This window comes from Anser cygnoides, chromosome 2 (genome assembly GCF_040182565.1).
Source record: "Anser cygnoides isolate HZ-2024a breed goose chromosome 2, Taihu_goose_T2T_genome, whole genome shotgun sequence".
In the NCBI taxonomy this organism is placed as follows: domain Eukaryota; kingdom Metazoa; phylum Chordata; class Aves; order Anseriformes; family Anatidae; genus Anser; species Anser cygnoides.
This window is the reverse complement of record NC_089874.1, coordinates 72,951,697-72,971,388: the sequence shown is the minus strand read 5'-3', so window position 1 is coordinate 72,971,388 and position 19,692 is coordinate 72,951,697. Positions and strand designations below refer to the sequence as shown.

Genomic DNA, 19,692 nt, shown 5'->3' with positions numbered 1-19,692 from the left:
GCAGACTGCTTCCAGCAACTGCCTCTCCTCTTTTTATCTCTGTTCTTAATGAGATATATTCTGTTCCCCTCAGCTGGCCTGCTTTATCAGATGCCCACTAAAATGATAGCATGATAAAGCAATGACTTCAATTGCTGCACAAGGTTAAATACCATTTTTAATTTAGAATTTATGGGAATGATCTGCAAGGGATGATCTGTACAGAAAGTGATGAAGGTATTATACAGTTTTCCCATGCAGCAAGGTTCAGTCTACCTTCCTGAGCACTTGGGGTCCAGATTCTCTAAGGCTGAAGGTTTCCAGACCACATCTTCTCAGTGCCCCAGTGGGAGCAGTGCTATTGCCTCTGACTCACAGTGCTATTATCTCTGCAGATATATATATACATATGCATATATATATCTGCAGGAAGACAACAGCTGTGCTGGGAAACAAATCCTACCTTTTCCCATTTCTCTACCGTCCTACTTATAAATCACTTGCTTCTCTCTACAAATACTGATACTAGCTGAGCTCTGATACGTGGAAACACTCAAAGTGACTTACAATCTATTGTGAATGCTTTCTTGGCTAAAATCCTTTTAATGATATCCATCACTGCCTGGTTAATTCTCATCTGTCATGTAAAGACTATGCCCCATGTAGAGACTGCTGCTGCCACAGGTTTTTCTGTAAGCTGTGTTCTTCATCTGTCTCCAGCTGATAGCTAAATATCACTACATATACAGTCCTTGTAAATAGTCAAGACAGAAGCCCCCAGGCCACTTAATTCCCAGAATAAAGTTGTATCAGATGGATCACACATCCCTATTTTGCGTAGTCATCCATATGATATAGAAAAGCTACTTTAAAAATACAGTGAAGTCAAGAGTCTCATACCCACAAACAATTGCAAAAGGTACATCCCATATATGACAGTCCCTGATGGACATGGGAGAAGTAGAAGGGAAAAGCCTAGAACAGGTTTAATTCTCTTTGCAAGTGTAGTAAAGCCACCCTAATCTGATTTTCCTGGTAGAGAATTCAGTGATGAATGGTTCTGTGTAATATGCTGAGCCATCACACACCGGAGCCATTTATCACTCTGAATGCATGGAGGCAAATGTGATTATTATTTAAATAAACTACAACTGCCCCCTGTTCTGTCCTCTGTGTGTATAACCTGCAGCCTTCATTCATCTCAGAGAAGTTAAATCACAGATTTTAAAATGACTAAGCTGATCCATTTCCATTTTAAATGATGCCAAGGGCACTACTGCAAAGGGGAAAACACGGTGACTTGAGGGAAAATGACGTCTGTTCCATGAGTCATGTTTCTCCCTAACTCCTGTGCCTTTGATGCACCTGACATTTCCTGCATCCTTGAAGGTGAGAACAGCCCACTGCATCTTTTGGAACAAGAAGGATGCAGAACAACAGGGGAAGTTGGCACATCTGGGCAGCAATGAGGGCTACTGCTGCAACTTGCGTAACTCAGGTGGACCGTGCTGAGTCATGTTCAGCAGCATCTGTGACATACCACGTGCATACAGCAAGCACAATATGATGTCCTTCCAGAGTCATTTTTCTGTCCAGCTCCACTCTGGAGACTGGTTTTGATCTCTTTATTCCTGGCTCAGGTGCCATCAGGCTCAGACCTCCCCTACTGGCTGCAGATAATACTGACAAATTATGCAGCTGCTGAAGCACAGGCAATTTTTCAAACTCCTTTTGCACACACCTGGGGACCATCAGCACAGGTAATGATAGATAGCATCACTTCGGCTGTCCAAGAATAAGCATTGGCTGCAAAATTTTCCAACAATCCCAGTTATACATCCTGGAACTGGCTAATGCGAAGCTTATAACACTGAACTTAAATGGAAAGAGGGTATAGAGAACTACTTGTTCATCATAGGAGTACCCCTTTGTCAGCATGAAGTGCAACTGTGTATAATGAAGGCAGCTGAAAGACTTTCCTTTTACTCAGGCTTGGGAAAAAGTGCTTGCAGACCTGCTACAGCTATCCCAGCAAACTCCTCTCTATCCAACACACATTTTGTGTCTTGTCATAAGCTTGCAAAGATTATCTGAGGTACCTGAACATCTTGTGTAATCATGATTAACATGAGTGAAGAAAAGCCCTATTTGAAATGCTGCACTGGACTTGATTTACGCATACTGAGTGAGTGGCAGTAAACACTTCATGTGTAGGATAAATCTTTCTTTCTGCGTTAGCAGCTCATAGGTGCTATTGTCAAGCACTAAAAATTATGTAATACAGTGAAAAAGTAAACTCCGTCTGCATTAGCAGCTACCCGTAACCATGACACTGCTCTCCAACACTGGTACTGATCAGATGAAATGTTATCACTGCCCCCCATTGCACAAGGGACAACTTGACTCCTTCTGACTGTTGAGACCTATGGCTCCCCTGTGTATTGAATTTTAAAGTAAGGAGAGTGTCTGCATTACTCAGCACTACATTAGTTAAGTGTCTCTTGTGAGCTGTCTCCTATGAGTAAGAACCTGATGAACTCCCAGCCAGTTGTGCTTGCTTCCCTACCTGAACTCCTTTTTCATCGTCTTCAGCACTCCAGGTCCCTCGAGGCGGAGCGTGACGTCCTCCAGGCTTTGTTTCAGAGGATTAGTGAACTCCACAATCACAGACATTTCTTTATCAGCTACCATCTCACCTTGAGTCTGCATGACAAGGGAAGGATAAAGCTCCACAAGCTGATAATAATAAAATGCCTCATGGTGAAATAAGTAGGGTTAAATACACAGTACCTGCAAGGAAAAAAAGGAGGGGGAATGGAACATGTAGCCAAACAGCATGAGGCAGAGAAAGTTTAGTTAGAAGAAAACTGGATGGGCCCATAGGCTCTACCACTACAGGTGTTTCTACCCATTGCAATTTCCCTGTAAGGCATGTGACAGGTCAAGGGGCAGGCTCTTGTTTCCAGAGGAAAAACACAAATCTGCTTGCAGAGTTCTGGAGCTGAGGGTTCAACTGAGGGAGAGGCTGGTTGATCAGGGCCTCTCTCCCTTATTCTTGCCCCTCCCCAGGCCCTCTGCCAGCCTGAAAGTGCATGGCTCAGGCAGGGGTTTTCATCTTACAGCTGGCAGATCCCAGCTGGTCCATGAAAGACTTTAAAGGGCCTTGAGAAAGGTAGCTAAGGTAAAGAAGTATCTTTGAAATCAAATTAAAGCACTATCCTGGGGTCTGCAGCCCTCCTGCAAATATTTACAGAGTCTCACAGTTGCAAAAAGCTGGAAAGGCTCTGGTCTAAGGGATCGCTCATGACAAATACCAATATATTGACTGGAGCAACAAATGAGACACCCACAGCTAAGCTCTCAATAGCTTTTAGCCACGTGAATTTCAAAAATAAAGTGGTATATTCAGAAGTTCTAACCCATTAGGGGCCTTACATTCTCCTTATTTCAATTGCCCATTTAGATATGTGAAGATCACTGATACATGGGGTGGATTCAAAATCAACCTGAATTCCCATATATGCAACTGAGAGCATGACCTGTATTTGCTGAGCTTATTTTTGTAACCTAATGTCAAGCTAAATTATAATAAGGTGTAATTTCCTCAGCTGCTAACTCTGACAATCTCTTCAGACCACCAGAGAAAGATCAAAGCTGTATCTGAAGACATGAGAGGAAATACGCTTTTCATTCTTCTCCCTTACTTTCACATTAAGAACTCCAATCTGACAAAATGTCCAATGAAAAAATCTGACAAGAAACCTAGGAAGATAGTTTCCTCATATTTCTTTATAAAGCAGTAAAGCAAAGTTTCCTATATAAATACATATGTATACACACATGCACACATAAGCATGCTTAAAAAAATCCATCTATTAAAATTTCAGATTGTATTTACACATCACAAAGAAGCACAGAAGAAAGAAACACAGTTTTACTAGAAGACATGGTTATTGCATATACTAAGCATCCTTTCTTCATAAAAGCAGGGAGGATAAACTGTTCTGAAACTGAAACTGAGGATACTGTATAAGATGTTCTGTTTACATAATGAATTGAAAGAACTCTCTACTTTTAACATTTGATTATTGAAGATGGGTATTGAAGATAGCATTTATCTATCTTGTTTACCTCCTTTCTGGAATGCTCAGTTAAACGAAAAATTGTATTTGAAAATATCAATAATCTGATCAGATCATTTCTGCAGACCAAGAAACAAACCAATTTTTTTTTCAAACTTCACTGTAGTTTTGACCTACATTCTTTAAAAAGCTTTTTTCTACATTCTTTAAAAAGCTGAAGGCTGCTGTTTCATATTACTGCATATATTATTATATGGAAAACTGAACACTGTTTCAAATAAATATATGGGAGACAAAAGCTGTATAAACTTAGATTCCTTTCAAGGTATTGAATTTTAGGGATCTGCATTCATATTTATATAAAGTTTCCTGAACAGGTGTTCTGATATTATTAATTTTTTTTACTATCAGGAAAAAAAAATGATCCAAATGACATCATTCAGAGCAGATGAAGGCTCATCACTTTTGAAAATAAGGCAGTTTATTTGGATGCCCAGTTATGAACTGAGAACTCAGCTAGACTTTTTGCAGTCTTTGCCATACAACACAGGGTCCTTGTCCTATCAGAATCACCACACTTCTATAATTTCAGAGTTACCATGCCACCAACTGCAGAAATACTTGAAACTCCACTAACAGTGCATTCACAGAGAAGCAGAAAGGAATATCATGAAAGTATGATCCTAAAGGGTGTTATGCATCCAAGTTTGGAGGAAGCTTCCACAAACTTGCACAAGCCAAGCAAATTCTTCTTAGCAGTAGTGTCCTTCATTTTTCAGCAAGAGGTATCTGTGCTGCATTGCTTTAAATATAACAGACTTTTGAAGTTGTCAAAGACTTGAGTGACTTGACTGAGTAATCTCTCTTCCACGCTCTGAATTCCTCCAGCTTTCTCAGATTTTTTCCCCTCCTTCCTCCACTGAGATCACTTTAGCTCTCTATTATAGGTGATGCTGTCAGCCTCAGTCTTTAATGTAGGCTACTCAGGCTAACATACATATACACCGTCATACACTCCAGCTGGTAACTGAAGGTCTAATGTGCACACACACAGCCCCCTACCCCAGAAGCCAACCAACAGCCCATGCACAGCATGGTGGTCAGTCCCCTCCACCACAGCCATGAGATACCTTGATCCGCAGGGAAGGAATTTCCAGGACCGTTGCCTTCTGGGCAGCCAGGATCTTCCCTGTTTCGTTGATCCGTGCTGTCACAAAGAAATGAAAGGAGGCTTGGTCCAGCAGGTCACTGAGGTACTCGCTTGATGTGATGATAACATCGAAAGCACTAGCTATGGAAGAAAAAGAAAAGAAAAAATGCATCTGAAGCAATCTAATGGCTAATTGCTCCTCCTCTCATGGCAGTTACATGAGTATCTCAGAGAAAGGTGGTCCAGCACCAAAGAAGGACTTTTCTTCTCTTGCCCAAACTACCTTCATTTCTTTACCTCACCATTCCCTGTCTTGTTCCCTCTCTTTGCAATTAGGCTGCTCCCTGAGGCAGCGGCTGGGTTTGTGTACAGCCTCTGCCCATTGCCTGTCACCACAGGCCCAGGCCACTTTGGAAGGTTCCCAGCCACTACCACAAAATAAGTGAGAAGCAACACTGGCAATAATTAGCTGCTGGACACAAAGGTCTAAACCAGTTTTTGAGTGCTGTCCTTGTACATTTTTGCTTTTTCACTTTATTCCTGTACTTTCTCTGCCTCTCTTCCCTGCAGAGAGATGCCATCAGCAATGCCATCAGAGCAGCAATTTAGGGATGTGTGGACTACCTGGGAGACTACCTAGCTCTCCAGGACGTCTGGATAACTACCTTTGTCCTACACTGGACTTGCCTGCAACATTTAGTAAGCAGGGCCTCCTGTCGCCAGCACACCCTCCAGAGAGCTCTCGTGCTCCCTGACAATAATTATTGGAAGGAACAAGTCCCCCTGGGCTAGATGGTTGAGATGCAGGGAATCATTAATTTTAACCATATTGAACTGCAATTCCCAGGCCAACAATGGTGTGAGAATGTGATGCAAAGAAGCAGATCTGCTAACTAAGTGACCAGGCAGAATATATAGATCTGGAGCTCTTGCCTCTATAAACATTCATTATAGCCCTAGTAAACATATCAAGATCTCCCATCTGTTAACTATGATTATTACTGTTATATGTTATTTGTATTGTATTTGTGACATACACTGTACACACTGAGATAATTGAACTCAGTTGGGTAAATCACATTCACCCCTTTTCACTGTTTTGATCCACTCACATCAAAAACAGTTCCTTGATTTGGTTTCAAAGATATTCCCTAGGTAACCACCTGACCTGGATTTACCAGGCCAGCCTTAAATTTGCTTGATGTACTCCCCCTCCCTCCCTATCACTCTGTATCTCTTTTAAAAGAATTTCCCATAATGCCACAAATCGTAAATTATAAATGAGGCAAGGTATTTTTCATCCGTATAAATAAATAAATAAATTAGTTACAATCTAAGTGGAATTTACTTTACAGTGGAAGGAAAGAAATTTTTCTGTTTAAATTTAATCATTGCAGGAAAAAAAAAAAAAGAAAAAAAAATAATAGACTTCCATTTCCTTAGCACTGGCTGTGTTGGTAAGATGCCAGTACCACTCATTGCACCTGGGAAAGCCAGGGGAGACACAACACCAAGCTGCTTTACAGCCTCTCAAAAAATAGAGAAAACTAAATATAACTGAATAGATGTGAGAGCACCTTTGAAGGCACTGGAAGGTTTAAGCTATTCAAATACTCAAAGGTGTTTTCAACCCACACAGTTTCTTTAATCATTATTCTGAAAATCGTGCGTTCACTTCCTGTTTGAAAACTTAGTTTGCTTCATCTTTCAGTAGCACAGTCTGGAAGAATGCCTTTGACGCTTCTTTATTATATTGTAATAGTTTGATACCTCCAGATACATTTACCCTTAGTGCCATGAATGAAGCCTACAAATTCTGCTCGAGTGCCTCAGGAGGTATCCTACCGCAACACCTTTGACAGACTGTTCTCACACAGCTGCAAATGATCACACTGCCTCCCTTCACACTGCCCATCTGCTCTGACATGACTCCTGCCTTCACACCCTTTTTCAAGGCAAATGCAAAAGAATACATGTTCGAGTGTTATGTACCACCATCAGAGATAACTTGTGAGGGATTTTTTTGTCCTGTTGCTGGACAAAGTGCTGTGCGAGTTGATGACTGTAGTTCAGCTATGTGTTAATTTCCACTTTGAAAGATGGTGGAAAGATGGTTTAATACCTTAAAATGTCACATGGGCCAGAGACAGTGATGGGGACACACTTCTCTATACATACAAAACAAAAATAAAAACAGAAGTCATGTCCTGGTCTCTTAGGTGCATCTCTCTGGTCTGTGTTCACTCACTATTGGTCAATTTAGAGTTTACAGCACAGATTCAATAAGCTTTTCAGAAACCATTTACTTAGAAAAAATGAATGATGAGGCTCAGTGATGCTTAAAATATCACCTATTCATTTCACTTCTCGCACAGTGGAGACAGATGAACCTCAACACACTACAGAAGCTGTATTTTAGGTGGTAATAGCTTACAGAGACCTTTAGTGCAAGAGCACTTTAGTGTAAGTCCCAGAACCAAGCACAAAGCAGGGCCTGAAGGTGTAGTAGGTATTTACACATCTTCTACAGTATGGCTGAATTCTCCCCACCATATACGTGGTACAGAATTTAGACTAAGCAGTTAAAATTGATCTTTTTACTGTGTTTAATCATGTCTCCAAAAGTTTTGCAGTATTTCAAATCAAATATTTAATAACTGATGCATGTCAATATCAAACCTCACAGTGTGTTTTCATAGGCTGTGTTGGAACAACTTAATGCAACCCAAAGACAGCCCATTTCCAAACTATCTGCAAATGAGTTGGAGGAGTTACAAAGAACCTGAAAACAAGCAGCAGTCAGAGCTTTGAGGTAGACTAGAGGTGGAATTTTTATCTTCACCTGCAGATCCCTATAAATGGACATCTAGCTTATGGAGATTAATCAACTCCAAATCAAAATGTGCAATTTTAGAAAACACTTAAAGTGAGGAAGAAAGCAGAGGGGCAAAATGGGGAACCGTGATTCCTCAGAGGCTTCTCACTGAGATGAAACTGGGCCTCTCTGAGGCGAGAGGACTCACAGAGCCTCCTGAGCTGGGACAGATAGACAGGACAGGTGAGGAAGCTCAGAGGTCAGCCAGAGATGCTGTGATCCAGCACCAGATCCAGACCAGGTGGACCACCCTATGGGCTCCTAATGTTCTGCTACTCCTGGTGTGCTCAGCAGAGATCGCTTTTGCCCAGTAGCAGCATCAAGAAGGCAAAATTGTTGCTCTTGACTTTCTCAATAGGGAACTCAAGTGGAGGATTCTAAGCCTCTCAATTAGCTTGCTTAAGGGCATGCTTTTATTAATTTTGCTGAGCTGGAGGCACTGACCCAATAGCACAGGCCTGTCAGAAGAACAAGAGATTGGCAATCACTTGCTGCTGGAGAAGCCAGGGCTCTGAAACCAGCCTGCTCCATAGTTCTGGAGAACAGCAGATCCTCAGCACTTACTGTTTTCCAAATGGGGCTGCCATGGCTGCCATGAAATAGGTTGGTTACATCCAAAATAAAAAAAAATATCCCTCTTTCCTACTTTAAGCAGTGCAAACTCCTGCCCTAAGCCATGTGAGCCAGGCTGCCAGGAACTGTTTTTCTCATGAGAAGAAGGAGGCAAGATCTCCCTGCCACAGTCCAGAGGGCACTGGGAAAAGCAAACGCTGTATATGGAAAGAACTCACCTAACTTCAGGGTGCATGTGCAGCTGACAAATACCCCTGATGTGATGTATAGTGGCACAATCTAGTTATAGATACACATTGTAGATTGCTGTAAATATACAAATCCTGAATGACCCTGTCCTCCAAAGCCAGATGGACACTTGGAACAACTCAGACATGCAGCTCAGTATAGGAGAGCATTATGCAAGGAGCAACAGCCTGAAGAAAACAGCCTCATCTCTAAATGACCCTGCTGTCAGGGCCAGAGCTGGAAGCAGGGCTTCCTGATACCCGATGGTATATCCTACCCCTAGCTACTAGAATTGGTTCTATCCATGGACAGAGAGACACTGGTGACAGTGACATAGATGAATAGAGCTAGCAGATTTGAAAACAACTATGTGAGTCTTACACATAAGGGGTTCCAGTTTCACACTGAAAGAATGTTTCTTGAATTCATTCTTTGTGACTCCTGTATAAAACACTATGTTGCCTGAAAGGTATGTAGTAGCAGTGTAGAAGTTGCGGCTCTTGTTCCTGAATGTTATAGTGACTTTAAAGTCACTGCCAAGGACTGCCTTTTGCACTTGGAAGTCCATCTCAACATCCTTCTGCGGCTGATACATGGCATCTTGGGTACTTTGCTTTTTAACACCATACATAACAGCGGTCTCCAAAGCCAGTCTTTCCTCCTCCGAGCCTAGAAACAAAAAACAAACAAAAAAAAATTAAGAAGAGAAGCAGGAGTAGTGCATTAGTCCACTCACAAGGATTCATTTTCCACAACTTTTGGTAGTTGTAATGAATGGATGAGGACAGTGAATGTTCTTGTGGTAAAGTTAGTATTAGGAGAACTTCACAACTTCCAAGCGAGATGGGTCTTAAAGATTCAAGCTATATCCAAGAAACTGATGTAGCTTAATTGATAATAATGGAACTACACTGATTTACTCCATGCAAACATCTGACCTTTTTTGTCTCAAGCCTGAGAAAGAAATGTCTAAACAGCTGTGCAGAAAGCCTTGAATTGTTTTGTATGCTCAAGCTACTTCATGATTGCCCTTTGTTTTCACTATAGCTTACTCAGCCTGAAGCATTTCTGACTAGCAAACAAAGTTTGTGCTCTTATCAAGGCATCTGCGGTGTTGCTGGGGTGGAGCTAGAAAAAAAAAAAGAGTTCCAGAGGGCAAGTCAGCAGCTTTCCATGCAGCAACCTCAGTGCCAGAGGTCTGTAAATTTACAGTTCAAGATCTGATTGAGGTAAATCTTTGTTGGTATGGTCCCACCCCATTTCAGGTTACCTTCTTGGAACTTGTACTCTTCAGTAATCTCTACCATTTCATCACTCCCGACTCCTTTGGTCACAATCAACTTCCCAATATGGGTCGTGTCAATTTTTTCTATAATTTGGGCTCCATTTTTTTCCCTTCTTGAGTAAACAACATCACTATTCACCTATAAAATTAAACCAAACAGGATTGAGATGCATGGAAGTATAGAAAGCAAGGGAAGCCATTCTAACTCCCACCAAAACAATGAAATATCAGCTTGAAGTCCCACTAATTATTCACACTGAAATCCCATGTTTAAAAATAGACATATGCTACAATGATGACTAGATGCATTTTAGTTTTTGCAACTCCAGAACAATAGCCTTTGTAAACCTGAGTAGGCTGCAGAGATAGCATTTGTACTTGGGGATCATGATTACATATTCCTTACATCAAAAAGTTTATGCCAGAGAGGAACAGTTCATAGATAAAATATCCTTATTCTCTTCTGTCCAAAACTATATACAATTCAGTTAGAGAGAGACTTGCTCTACATCTGTTGCAGTTCTGGGCACACCAGCTCTGGTGGTGCAAGAGGTTAAAACACCAGGTCAGGCTCTCTCACTGTTCATGGAAATATACCCTTCTCAGATCTACCAAACTGCCCATGTGACCACTCCCTGACATGCTGCAGCCAAAAGGAAAGTGGTGAACAAGGACCTCTTTAAAGTCACCACATTTTGACTGAAATAAGCAAGGAAGCCTTAACATAACCAGGTTTGCTGGCAAGCCGGAGAAGGAGGTCACAACTCACAAGGGATGAAGATGAGTATCTAGAGCTAGTGACTCATTTCCCAGCATATCTGGAATCTGGGAAGGATAGAAGACTACAGCCTGAAATTTGACTAGAACAGCTTTTTCTGCTTACTACATTGGTGAGCAGAGATTAGAGAAATCTCTGTCATTCATTAGAGCCATATCACACCTACTGGCCTACATGTAAAAATATAATTATGAGATTTGTTTTAAACTTGGTGCATATATCAAATAACTTCTCAATCCACAAATTGCAGTGGAGCCCTATCTTCTGTCTCACCTATTGTCCCACTGATACCACTCAATGAACTAAATTTTTTCAAGTATGTACCTCAGCAAAGACAAAAGGAGCATCAAATTGGAAGCAAACGTGACCATGTTTAATGGCTTGAACTGAAGCTGGGCCACACCTGTACATACCTGTGGGGGGGGGGAAGAAAGATAAAGTTATTTTTATAATTAAAAAAAAAGTAAAAATATTATACTTTCTCAAAGAAAAAGAATCCTTGGGTTTTGGTGAACACTTTCAATAGTTTACTGGAATTCCTGACCAAGAAGTGAAAAGCTTCATTTCTGTTGCCAGCCCTCTAAACAACACAGACTTAAGTCTGAAACTATATAATGACTTGGTACCTTAGTGACATAATGAAGCCCACTGTAAGTCTCAAGTACTTGAAATGAAGCTAAAGCTGGTTTTGGTTATAGCAGATAATTTTTGGAGAGATCAGTTAATCTATAGACTGAGAAAGATCTCACTTCAAATCTGCTAAAGATGTCTTTCAAGAACTGGAAAATTAAAGACTGGGAAGAAACAGCAGTGGCTTTTCACTTTTTCTCTCCTGCCCACAGCCTGCTCAGGCAGTTTAACATGGGATGCAGAAACTGGCTGATACATAAATGAAAGAGAACTCATTTGATCAGGCTCCTGTATAGGTTCTCTAAAAATTTGAAAGCCATCTTTCAGCAATGGAACTACATCTCTTCTGTACGAAGCAGGACCCTTCTCATGCAAGATTTTGTGCACGTGTGTCATGAGCAGTGTTGCAATAAGGACAGATCTATTTTAGAGCTCAAAACAGTTCAGGAGAAAACCCTGAGTGAAGTTGAGTGTGGTTATCTGGTTAAAAGTTTGTCACAGGCAACATGCTGGCACTGGGTCAGCTATTGTCACCTCATCATTTGCCACAAAGAACCCAAGTGTTGGAAAGAGTGCTAAGGAGGACTTCAAGCAATATTACCATCACTGGTTTCTTGGGGTGTCCCATCAACAGCCTGCCATCCTCCAAAACCAACAGGAAGATCAGGTCTGGTCATCCAAGCTTCATTCCAGCAATGATAGTTCCTTATAAGAGATGAGACCAAAATATTAAATTCTTGGAAAGAAGCATAAACACCAAAATAAACCTGAGTCTTTATGATCTGCCATTGCTTCAACAGCAACACGGGCCAATTTAGATGTGAAAAAGTCTGCTCTTTCTAAAGAATATATTTTGAAGTCTAACAGTTTGAGATCTCTCAGTTAAAACATGAAAATCCTTTGTTATAAAATCTTAAGTTTAAGATGACTTTTTATTCTTCTATTGTGTGCTGAATGCATATATCTCTGAGAAAAGATTCTAGTGCTTGGAGATTGTTGGGGTATATGAAGAATTATACACACTACAATCTCCTTCCAGCCAGATGTCCCTAAAAATGGAGCTGTGAGATGGCTATAATCTTTCCTATCTGTGGAGGCTACCTCCACTTCAACCTGCTCTCCAAATCAAGCTTTGAATCTTCTTCAAGCCGTTGAAGCTTGTTCTGCTTTACACCTAGTTAAGACTGAAGCTTTGGTACCTTCACTGAAGAGATTTCAGGATCAACTCAACAGTATAGTGTGTAACTTTGTTTTCATGGTTGATAACAAACATGCTCAACTGGTTTCCATGTTGTTTGAGAAAAAGACCTCACACAGGCTTATAAGACCATACTCATTGTGGATTTCTTATAAGGCCTTCCCAGTCTTTCACACCAATGAAAGAGGGCAAATCTAGAATGCACTGCTTTCCGTAACACCCACCTCTTACAATCATGCACCAGGTGTTCAAAAAGCCTTTAGAGACCAAGACAGTACTGCTGGAAGGTGTATTTATCAGAGTGATTAATCTATGCACTCAGTCTATCAATGCCCTAATTTGATAGGATGCTCACCAAACTAAAAAACACATGACAGCATCATCCCAGTCTGCCCAGAATGTTTCAAAGATAAATGGACAAGACAAAACTTGTCACTCTCTTCCTGCAATGTTACCCATGCTCAAGGGAGAGCACAGGCAAAGAAGAAAAGCAATGTACAAAGAGGGTCTTGCAGTAAAGCCAGCAAAGTGTTTTAATTTCATTACTGCAGGAAAAAAAGAAGAGAAGGAAGAAGTAGAGAAAGGGGCAGTTTTGCTTGCAAATTATACACATCTGACAGCAGACATGAATAAAGTTACACCTGTGTAGCTGCTGATACAGCCCCTAGTACATGCAATGATATTAGCAACAGAAATGGGGATTGTTAATCTCTGACCATTTCATTAATAATAGGTGAAAACCAGCCACAAAGCAGAGTCAGAAGGATCTGAAGCTTGTCTAACAAGACTTTTCAAAGTGGAAATGAAAGCTTGGATCAGGGTAAAACTTGTCAGTTAGGAGAGTTAATGAAGCACCACTACAGAAAAAGGAATTATTCAAGGAAAATGACGCACACTCAGAGAATTTTTGATGCTGCTGAGAGTAGTCAATGCTGAATCATGCTCACGGAGCTTAGCTGAGGGATGGGGATGCACTTTATGGTAGGTGGGTTTTTGAAAGCAGTTACGCCAGCATGTGAGAGACAATTCCTGCCCTGAAGCACTCACTGGTTCACTTTGAATCAAACTTAGATGTATCACTGGCTTTATGTTCTACAAAAGAACAACCTGAAGAGCAGGCAGGAGGGAAAGATGATATAATCAAGGTGCGGGGTAGGGGAGATGGGGGGAATAACACTGTGGAAAAAAAGTAACTCTGCTTCAATTCTGTAATTAGATAATGCAGTATCTTATCTTTCTATATTCTCCCTAGGGGATAGGGCCTTTTTCTCACTGGTTTCTATTGATGTAGTGTTGAGTGCAACAGGACAGCAATCCTTCTAGGTCTGCTGCCACGCAAATAATACACATCAGGATATTGAATGTGAATGGACAGAAATGCATTGTTTGTAAAGCACAAACATTACAGAAAGGAGGATGAGGGGAATATTTCCCCCTCCAAAATGTAGCAGAAAATTCACTTTGGTAGAAATGAGCACAGCTGAGGATCTGGTTCTGAAACCATAATTTGTTAAACTGAACCTGTAGTTCTTGTACTCTACAGCAATCCTGAGACATTAAAGAAAACAAGAATGGCTATACAGATCAATGTAGCGACCATTAAATATTTACAGAGATAATTACGAATAGACTAAACAAAGCAATGGGGAAATTAATAAAAGATGACCGGGTGGGTTTTATGCCTGCAAGACAATTTAAGAAGGGTACTTGGTATTGCTTATGAGGCAGCCACATGCTGGAAACAGTTGCTGCCCTTTCATCAGCTAATAAGCTTGGGCATTGGGATTGAGATAGACATTGAGAGAAAAGTGAGTTGGAAATGAATGGGAAAGCAGAGGTCTCAGAAAGGCTCTCTCCACAGGACATGGGTGAATACACATGGGCCTGGGTGACTTCATGCAAGTTTCTGCTGAGGTACTGATGTTGGTCTGCTTGAACATCACAATAGGAGTGAGTCTTGATTTCCATCCAAGAGAAAGATTCTTTAAGTGTCTTTCTATCATCATTAAGAAAGACAAGGAGAACAAAGTAAGGGGACAGAGGCAGTACTGATGGGCCCAAATCCGGCCAGCTTTATAAAAATAACTTTTTGCAAAGTCTGTGTAATTCTGTATTTGTGTTTTGTTGTTGTTCTTTCTTATCCCGAGGGAAAAAAATGCTCTTTAATAAAAATAAATAAATATCAGATAGCATTCAGAGGGAGCCCCACACTCAGAGATGGATTGGACTGAAAATTCTGGCTCCAAGTGCTCCTGAAGTCTGAGGGTATTTAAAACCTGAAGACAGATCAGCATCAGCAGTACAAGGCAATAGAAATGATATATTAATAAAGAAAAGGAGCTTTGTTTCTAGTTTGCAAGAGATTATAAATAAAAGTGAGAAATCCATTAAAAAAATCATTATGAATCCCTTGACCTTGTCCTCTTAAAAATAATATAAAAAAATGTAAAAGAGACATTAAGAATAAAACCAAGGTTAAGACATGAGCCATATAAGAGTCTGCATGTGGGCAACCATGGAGTGTTACAGAGTAATGAAGAGAAAGGACACAAAGGAGAAATGAAAAGAGGTATGTAATATATTAAATTATGCCCAAAGGGTTATGTGCACCATGTACTAATAAATGCATCATGAGGATAAAAAGGAATGAACAAGGCAGTTCAAAAAGTAATCACAGAAAAAAAAAAAAAGGCAAATGGAGGATGGGAGGACAAAATGCTGGTGTGAGGTTGCATATGGGTTTCAGTGGAACAAGGATGACTTTGAATGATCTGTCCCTGCCCCGAAAGAATGGAAAAATACAGGACTGAATTCAGAAGCCTTGGAAAAGAGCTAGGAAAAGGAGAGGTAGGAAAGTACAAGGAAATGTCAAAAGTGGGTGAGAGTTGTTTCATGAATCAGGTTAGGAGAAGGGGAGAAGAAGAGGAGGTAAGATAGTGAAAGTCTGAAGCATGGCAGTGATCCATTACTGGGTATACACAGTCTGAATGGTGAAGCATCCAGTCGTTGGATCTTGCTTCACATCATTTTTAGGTAGAGGTGATTTCAGATGATTGACTGTTCCTTTACAGTTCTGTTAGCCATAGGAGGACTAGCCGCATGAGAAATACTGAGGTCCTGCTGCCACACAGATCAGATGGAGCTTAGCAGACTGGGAATCCCTAAGGATCCTGAGAGGAACGAACAAGTCAGACAGTAGGACCACAACCCTGGACTTCAAGAGAGCAGGTTTTGGCCTGTTTAGGGTCCTGCTTGGAAGAATTCCATGGGAGGCAGTCCTGAATGGAAGAAGGGTCCTGGAGAGCTCATTGGTTTTCAAGGATCACCTCTTCCAAGCTTAAGAATGGTCCACCCCCATGTGCAGGAAATCAACCAAAAGTGGCATGAGGCCTGCGAGGTGGTCTGAACTAAACTTAAACATAAAAAGAGAGTGCATGAGTGGAATCAGGGACAAGTTACCCAAAAGTAACATAGAAACGCTGTCTGAGCATGCAGAGACAAGTTTAGGAATGACAAAATACAAATCAGAGTATATCAAATCAAACAGATGTGAAGGGCAACAAGAAAGGCAAGTATATTGGTAACAAAAGGAAGACTACAGAAAACATGGGTCCACTGTTGAATGAGGTAGCAGCCCTGGTGACAGTGGACTAAGAAAAGTCAAAGTACTCAATGTATTTTTTGTCTTAGTTACTGCTAAGATTTACCTTCAGGAATAACAGGCATCTGAGCCCACTGTGGAAGGTCTGGTGCAATGATACTCTACCACCCGTTGAGGAGGATCACAGAATGGTTAAGGTTGGAAGGGACCTCTGGAGATCAACTAGTCCACCCTCCCTGCTCAAGCAGGGTCACCTAAAGCATATTGCACAGGATCTTGAATATTCAAGATTCAGGCAGGTCTTGAATATCTCCAGAGAAGTAAACTCCACAGTCTCTCTGGGCAATCTGTTCCACTGCTATATCACCCTCACTACAAAAAGCAAAGAATCAAGTTAGGGAATATTCAGACAAATTCTGTGGATACACACAAGTCCAATTGACCTGATGGGATGAACCCACAAGTTCTGAGGGAGCTGGCTGATGGCACTGTGAGGCCACTCATATTTGCCTTTGAAAGGTCTTGGTGATTGGATTGGTTCCTGAGGACCTTAAGAAAGCAAACAGCACTCTTCAAGAAAGAGAAGCAGCAGCATCCAGGGAACTACAGATTTATGAACCCCTTGATCCCTGGGAAGGTGATAGAGCAAATTCTTCTGGAAAATGTTTTCAAAAATACTAAGGACATGATGCCTGGCAGTAGTCAGCATGGATTTACAAAGGGGAAGCCATGTCTGACCAACCTGATCACCTTCTGTGATAAAATGACTGAATGGGCAAGGGGAGGCCAAGCAACAGTTGTTGGTTATTTTTTGTTTGTCTGTTTTGTCTTTAGCACTGTTTTCTGTAACATCCTCATAGACAAACTACTGAAGTATAGAGTAGGTAAGTGGACAATGAGGTGTACTGAAAACTGCTGGGTTCAGAGGGTTGTGATCAGTGGCATGAAATCCGCCTGGGGCTAGTCACTAGCTGTGTGACTAGGGTCAATGCTGGGTCCAATACTGTTCAACATCTTCATTAATGGCCTGGATTATGTGACCGGCTGCACCTTCAGCAAGTTTGCAGATACAGAAAACTGAGAGGAATAGCTGATACACCAGAGGTTGTACATCAGAAGAGGCTGAGAGGGCTGGGACTGTTTGGCCTGGAGATGTAAAGTTTCAGTGGTAGTCGGACCTTCTAATCAGGTATAATATGGCTCTAATCAAGTGTAAGTAACTGATTAGAAAGAGAGGGTGCTTGAGGGGAAGACAAAACCAGACTCTTCTCGGTGGCCCCAAAGACAAGACAAGAGGTAATGCACAGGAAATTTTGTCTGAACATACGGAAACATTTTTACTGTGAGTATCTGAACACTGGCACCAGTTGCCCAGGGAGCTTGTGGAGTGTCCATCCTTGCAGGTTTTAAAAACCCAGGTGGAAACAGACCTAAGCAAACTGCTCTAGCAGAACTTGCTTTGAGCAGAGTACTGGACGAGATGACTTTCAGAGGTCTCTTCCAGTGACGGTGTGATATAGGCTACAGATGTAAATGAACCTTAGATTGCATTTTGGTAGCAGATTATGGAAATTACTTAGTTACAGCAACAGGTTCAGTCATTTCATCCACCACAGAATGGATTTATTACAGTTTTAATATAAAGACTTCCAGGGATTAAGTTGCTAATGAAACAAGCTGATGAGCAGCTATGCTGATGAGGTGAAGATATCATTGACACAAATCAAGTATATTAACACTGAATAGGACAAGTATCTCCTGAATATAGCAATATATACAGAGGTCACATTCACTGCTTCACTCTGAGGAGGAAAGGCTTGAAGCCCAATAACCCTCACATAATTTTTACTGAACAGAGCATATAATCAATATGTGCTACGCTTCTCCTGTCAGACAAGAGACAGTAAGAGTTGGAGGAGAAAGGTAGAGGACTGTCTTCTCCAAAATTATATGTAGATTCCATTTCTTGTTCCCAGGGAGTTTTCTTTCTATAAATCTGGTGATAGCATTTCAGTAACTTGTGTGATAGCTTGGCTTGTTTCTTTTTCAACTGAATTTGGATTTAAATAACTGGATTTATTTGGAAAAGTACCCATTTGTGGCACTGACTTGTAAAAATGTAAAAAAGAGCTTACAAATATGACAACTGGATGGAAGCAGAAGAAGAAGGGTGCTTTTCCATAAATATTGAGTTATCTCTTTGTAGCTAGCTCAGGACCAATGGAAGTGCTCCTTTCCATTTTGAGGACCAGCCTGGCCTTAAGGAGCACAAAGTCATTTCAGGTCTCCTTCAGTGTGGTTAAATGTGCGCTACTGAATGGTACTATTAGTAGTGATCTCACAGATCCCCTAGGGCTTGTCTCTTTATATGACAAGCACTTCACTTTCACCTGCCTGTCAGCAGTCCATTCATTCTATTTTCTGTAAGCTAGCAAAGGTCTTTAATGAAAAGAGAAATAAATAAACCACAAACATTTCTTCTCTCTCTCTCATTTTTTTTTTTTTTACTACATGTACGGTTGACATATTAAAGGTATTTGCCAGGAGAACTCACCAGATGGAGTCTTTTGTCAATTTGGCATCCACTTGCCCTTCGTCATCCAGAAAGAAGTCCAACTGTAGATTTGCATTGTTGTCATGGGCAGAAGAATAGTTGGTAATGAGTCTTGCAGGTATCCCCAGGCACCTCAGAACTGTGGCAAACAGAGAAATGTAATGAGGACAAATATGAGGAGCAAATCCTGTGCTCATGGATGACAGGATAAGTAGAGAGAAATTATTAATAACTGGAATAAAATAGGAAAACTCAGTCAAATCAACCCAAATTATTCCTCCTATCTGCCTTTATATAGAATATTTTAAATATTTTATTTGGCTCCACAATGATGAGCAAAGATAGGTAGTTATACAATCACTATAACTTAAGCACCCAGTTACTAATGGTTTTCAAATAGCCCTGCATACTGACCACTCTGTAGCTTTTCAGGGCAAACCTGGATGCAATGGGTCTACTACATGATCAAATGTGGTATGAAGAAAAATAAGTCTGAGATTCCAAGAAATGCAGAATATATTAGGTCTCCCCGTACCAGTAAGCCAGGAGAATCAGGAGAGACTGTGCTAAAACGAAGATGAATTGAAAATGTCTCCTTGTAGTTGACTTGGAGTTTCCCTGTTTGACATGTGCTATCAGAATGGATCTGGAGAATACAAAGAATAAAGCAGAAACTGATTGCTAACAAGGGGGAAAAGCTGTATTATTTGCAAGTGAAACATCAGAGTCTGAACAAAATGCATTACAGAATTTGTATCG

General features: G+C 40.9%; 1 protein-coding gene across 5 annotated transcripts in view; it reads right to left on the bottom strand.

The window, feature by feature from the left end:
• The window catches only part of F13A1 (coagulation factor XIII A chain), a 74,394-nt gene that overhangs the window by 3,563 nt on the left and 51,139 nt on the right, over nucleotides 1–19,692 (bottom strand). For 4 of the 5 annotated variants that reach the window (XM_048072061.2, XM_048072062.2, XM_013179309.3 and 1 more), the window contains 7 exons: nucleotides 18,934–19,072; nucleotides 12,182–12,285; nucleotides 11,275–11,363; nucleotides 10,158–10,311; nucleotides 9,269–9,556; nucleotides 5,192–5,352; nucleotides 2,546–2,682 (listed from right to left, as the gene is read on the bottom strand). In XM_048072061.2, the coding sequence (XP_047928018.2) occupies nucleotides 2,546–2,682; nucleotides 5,192–5,352; nucleotides 9,269–9,556; nucleotides 10,158–10,311; nucleotides 11,275–11,363; nucleotides 12,182–12,285; nucleotides 18,934–19,072 (1,072 nt within the window). Of the gene's footprint in view, nucleotides 1–2,545; nucleotides 2,770–5,191; nucleotides 5,353–9,268; nucleotides 9,557–10,157; nucleotides 10,312–11,274; nucleotides 11,364–12,181; nucleotides 12,286–18,933; nucleotides 19,073–19,692 lie in introns of those variants that run through there. The other variant, XM_066992465.1, reaches the window with a different exon arrangement.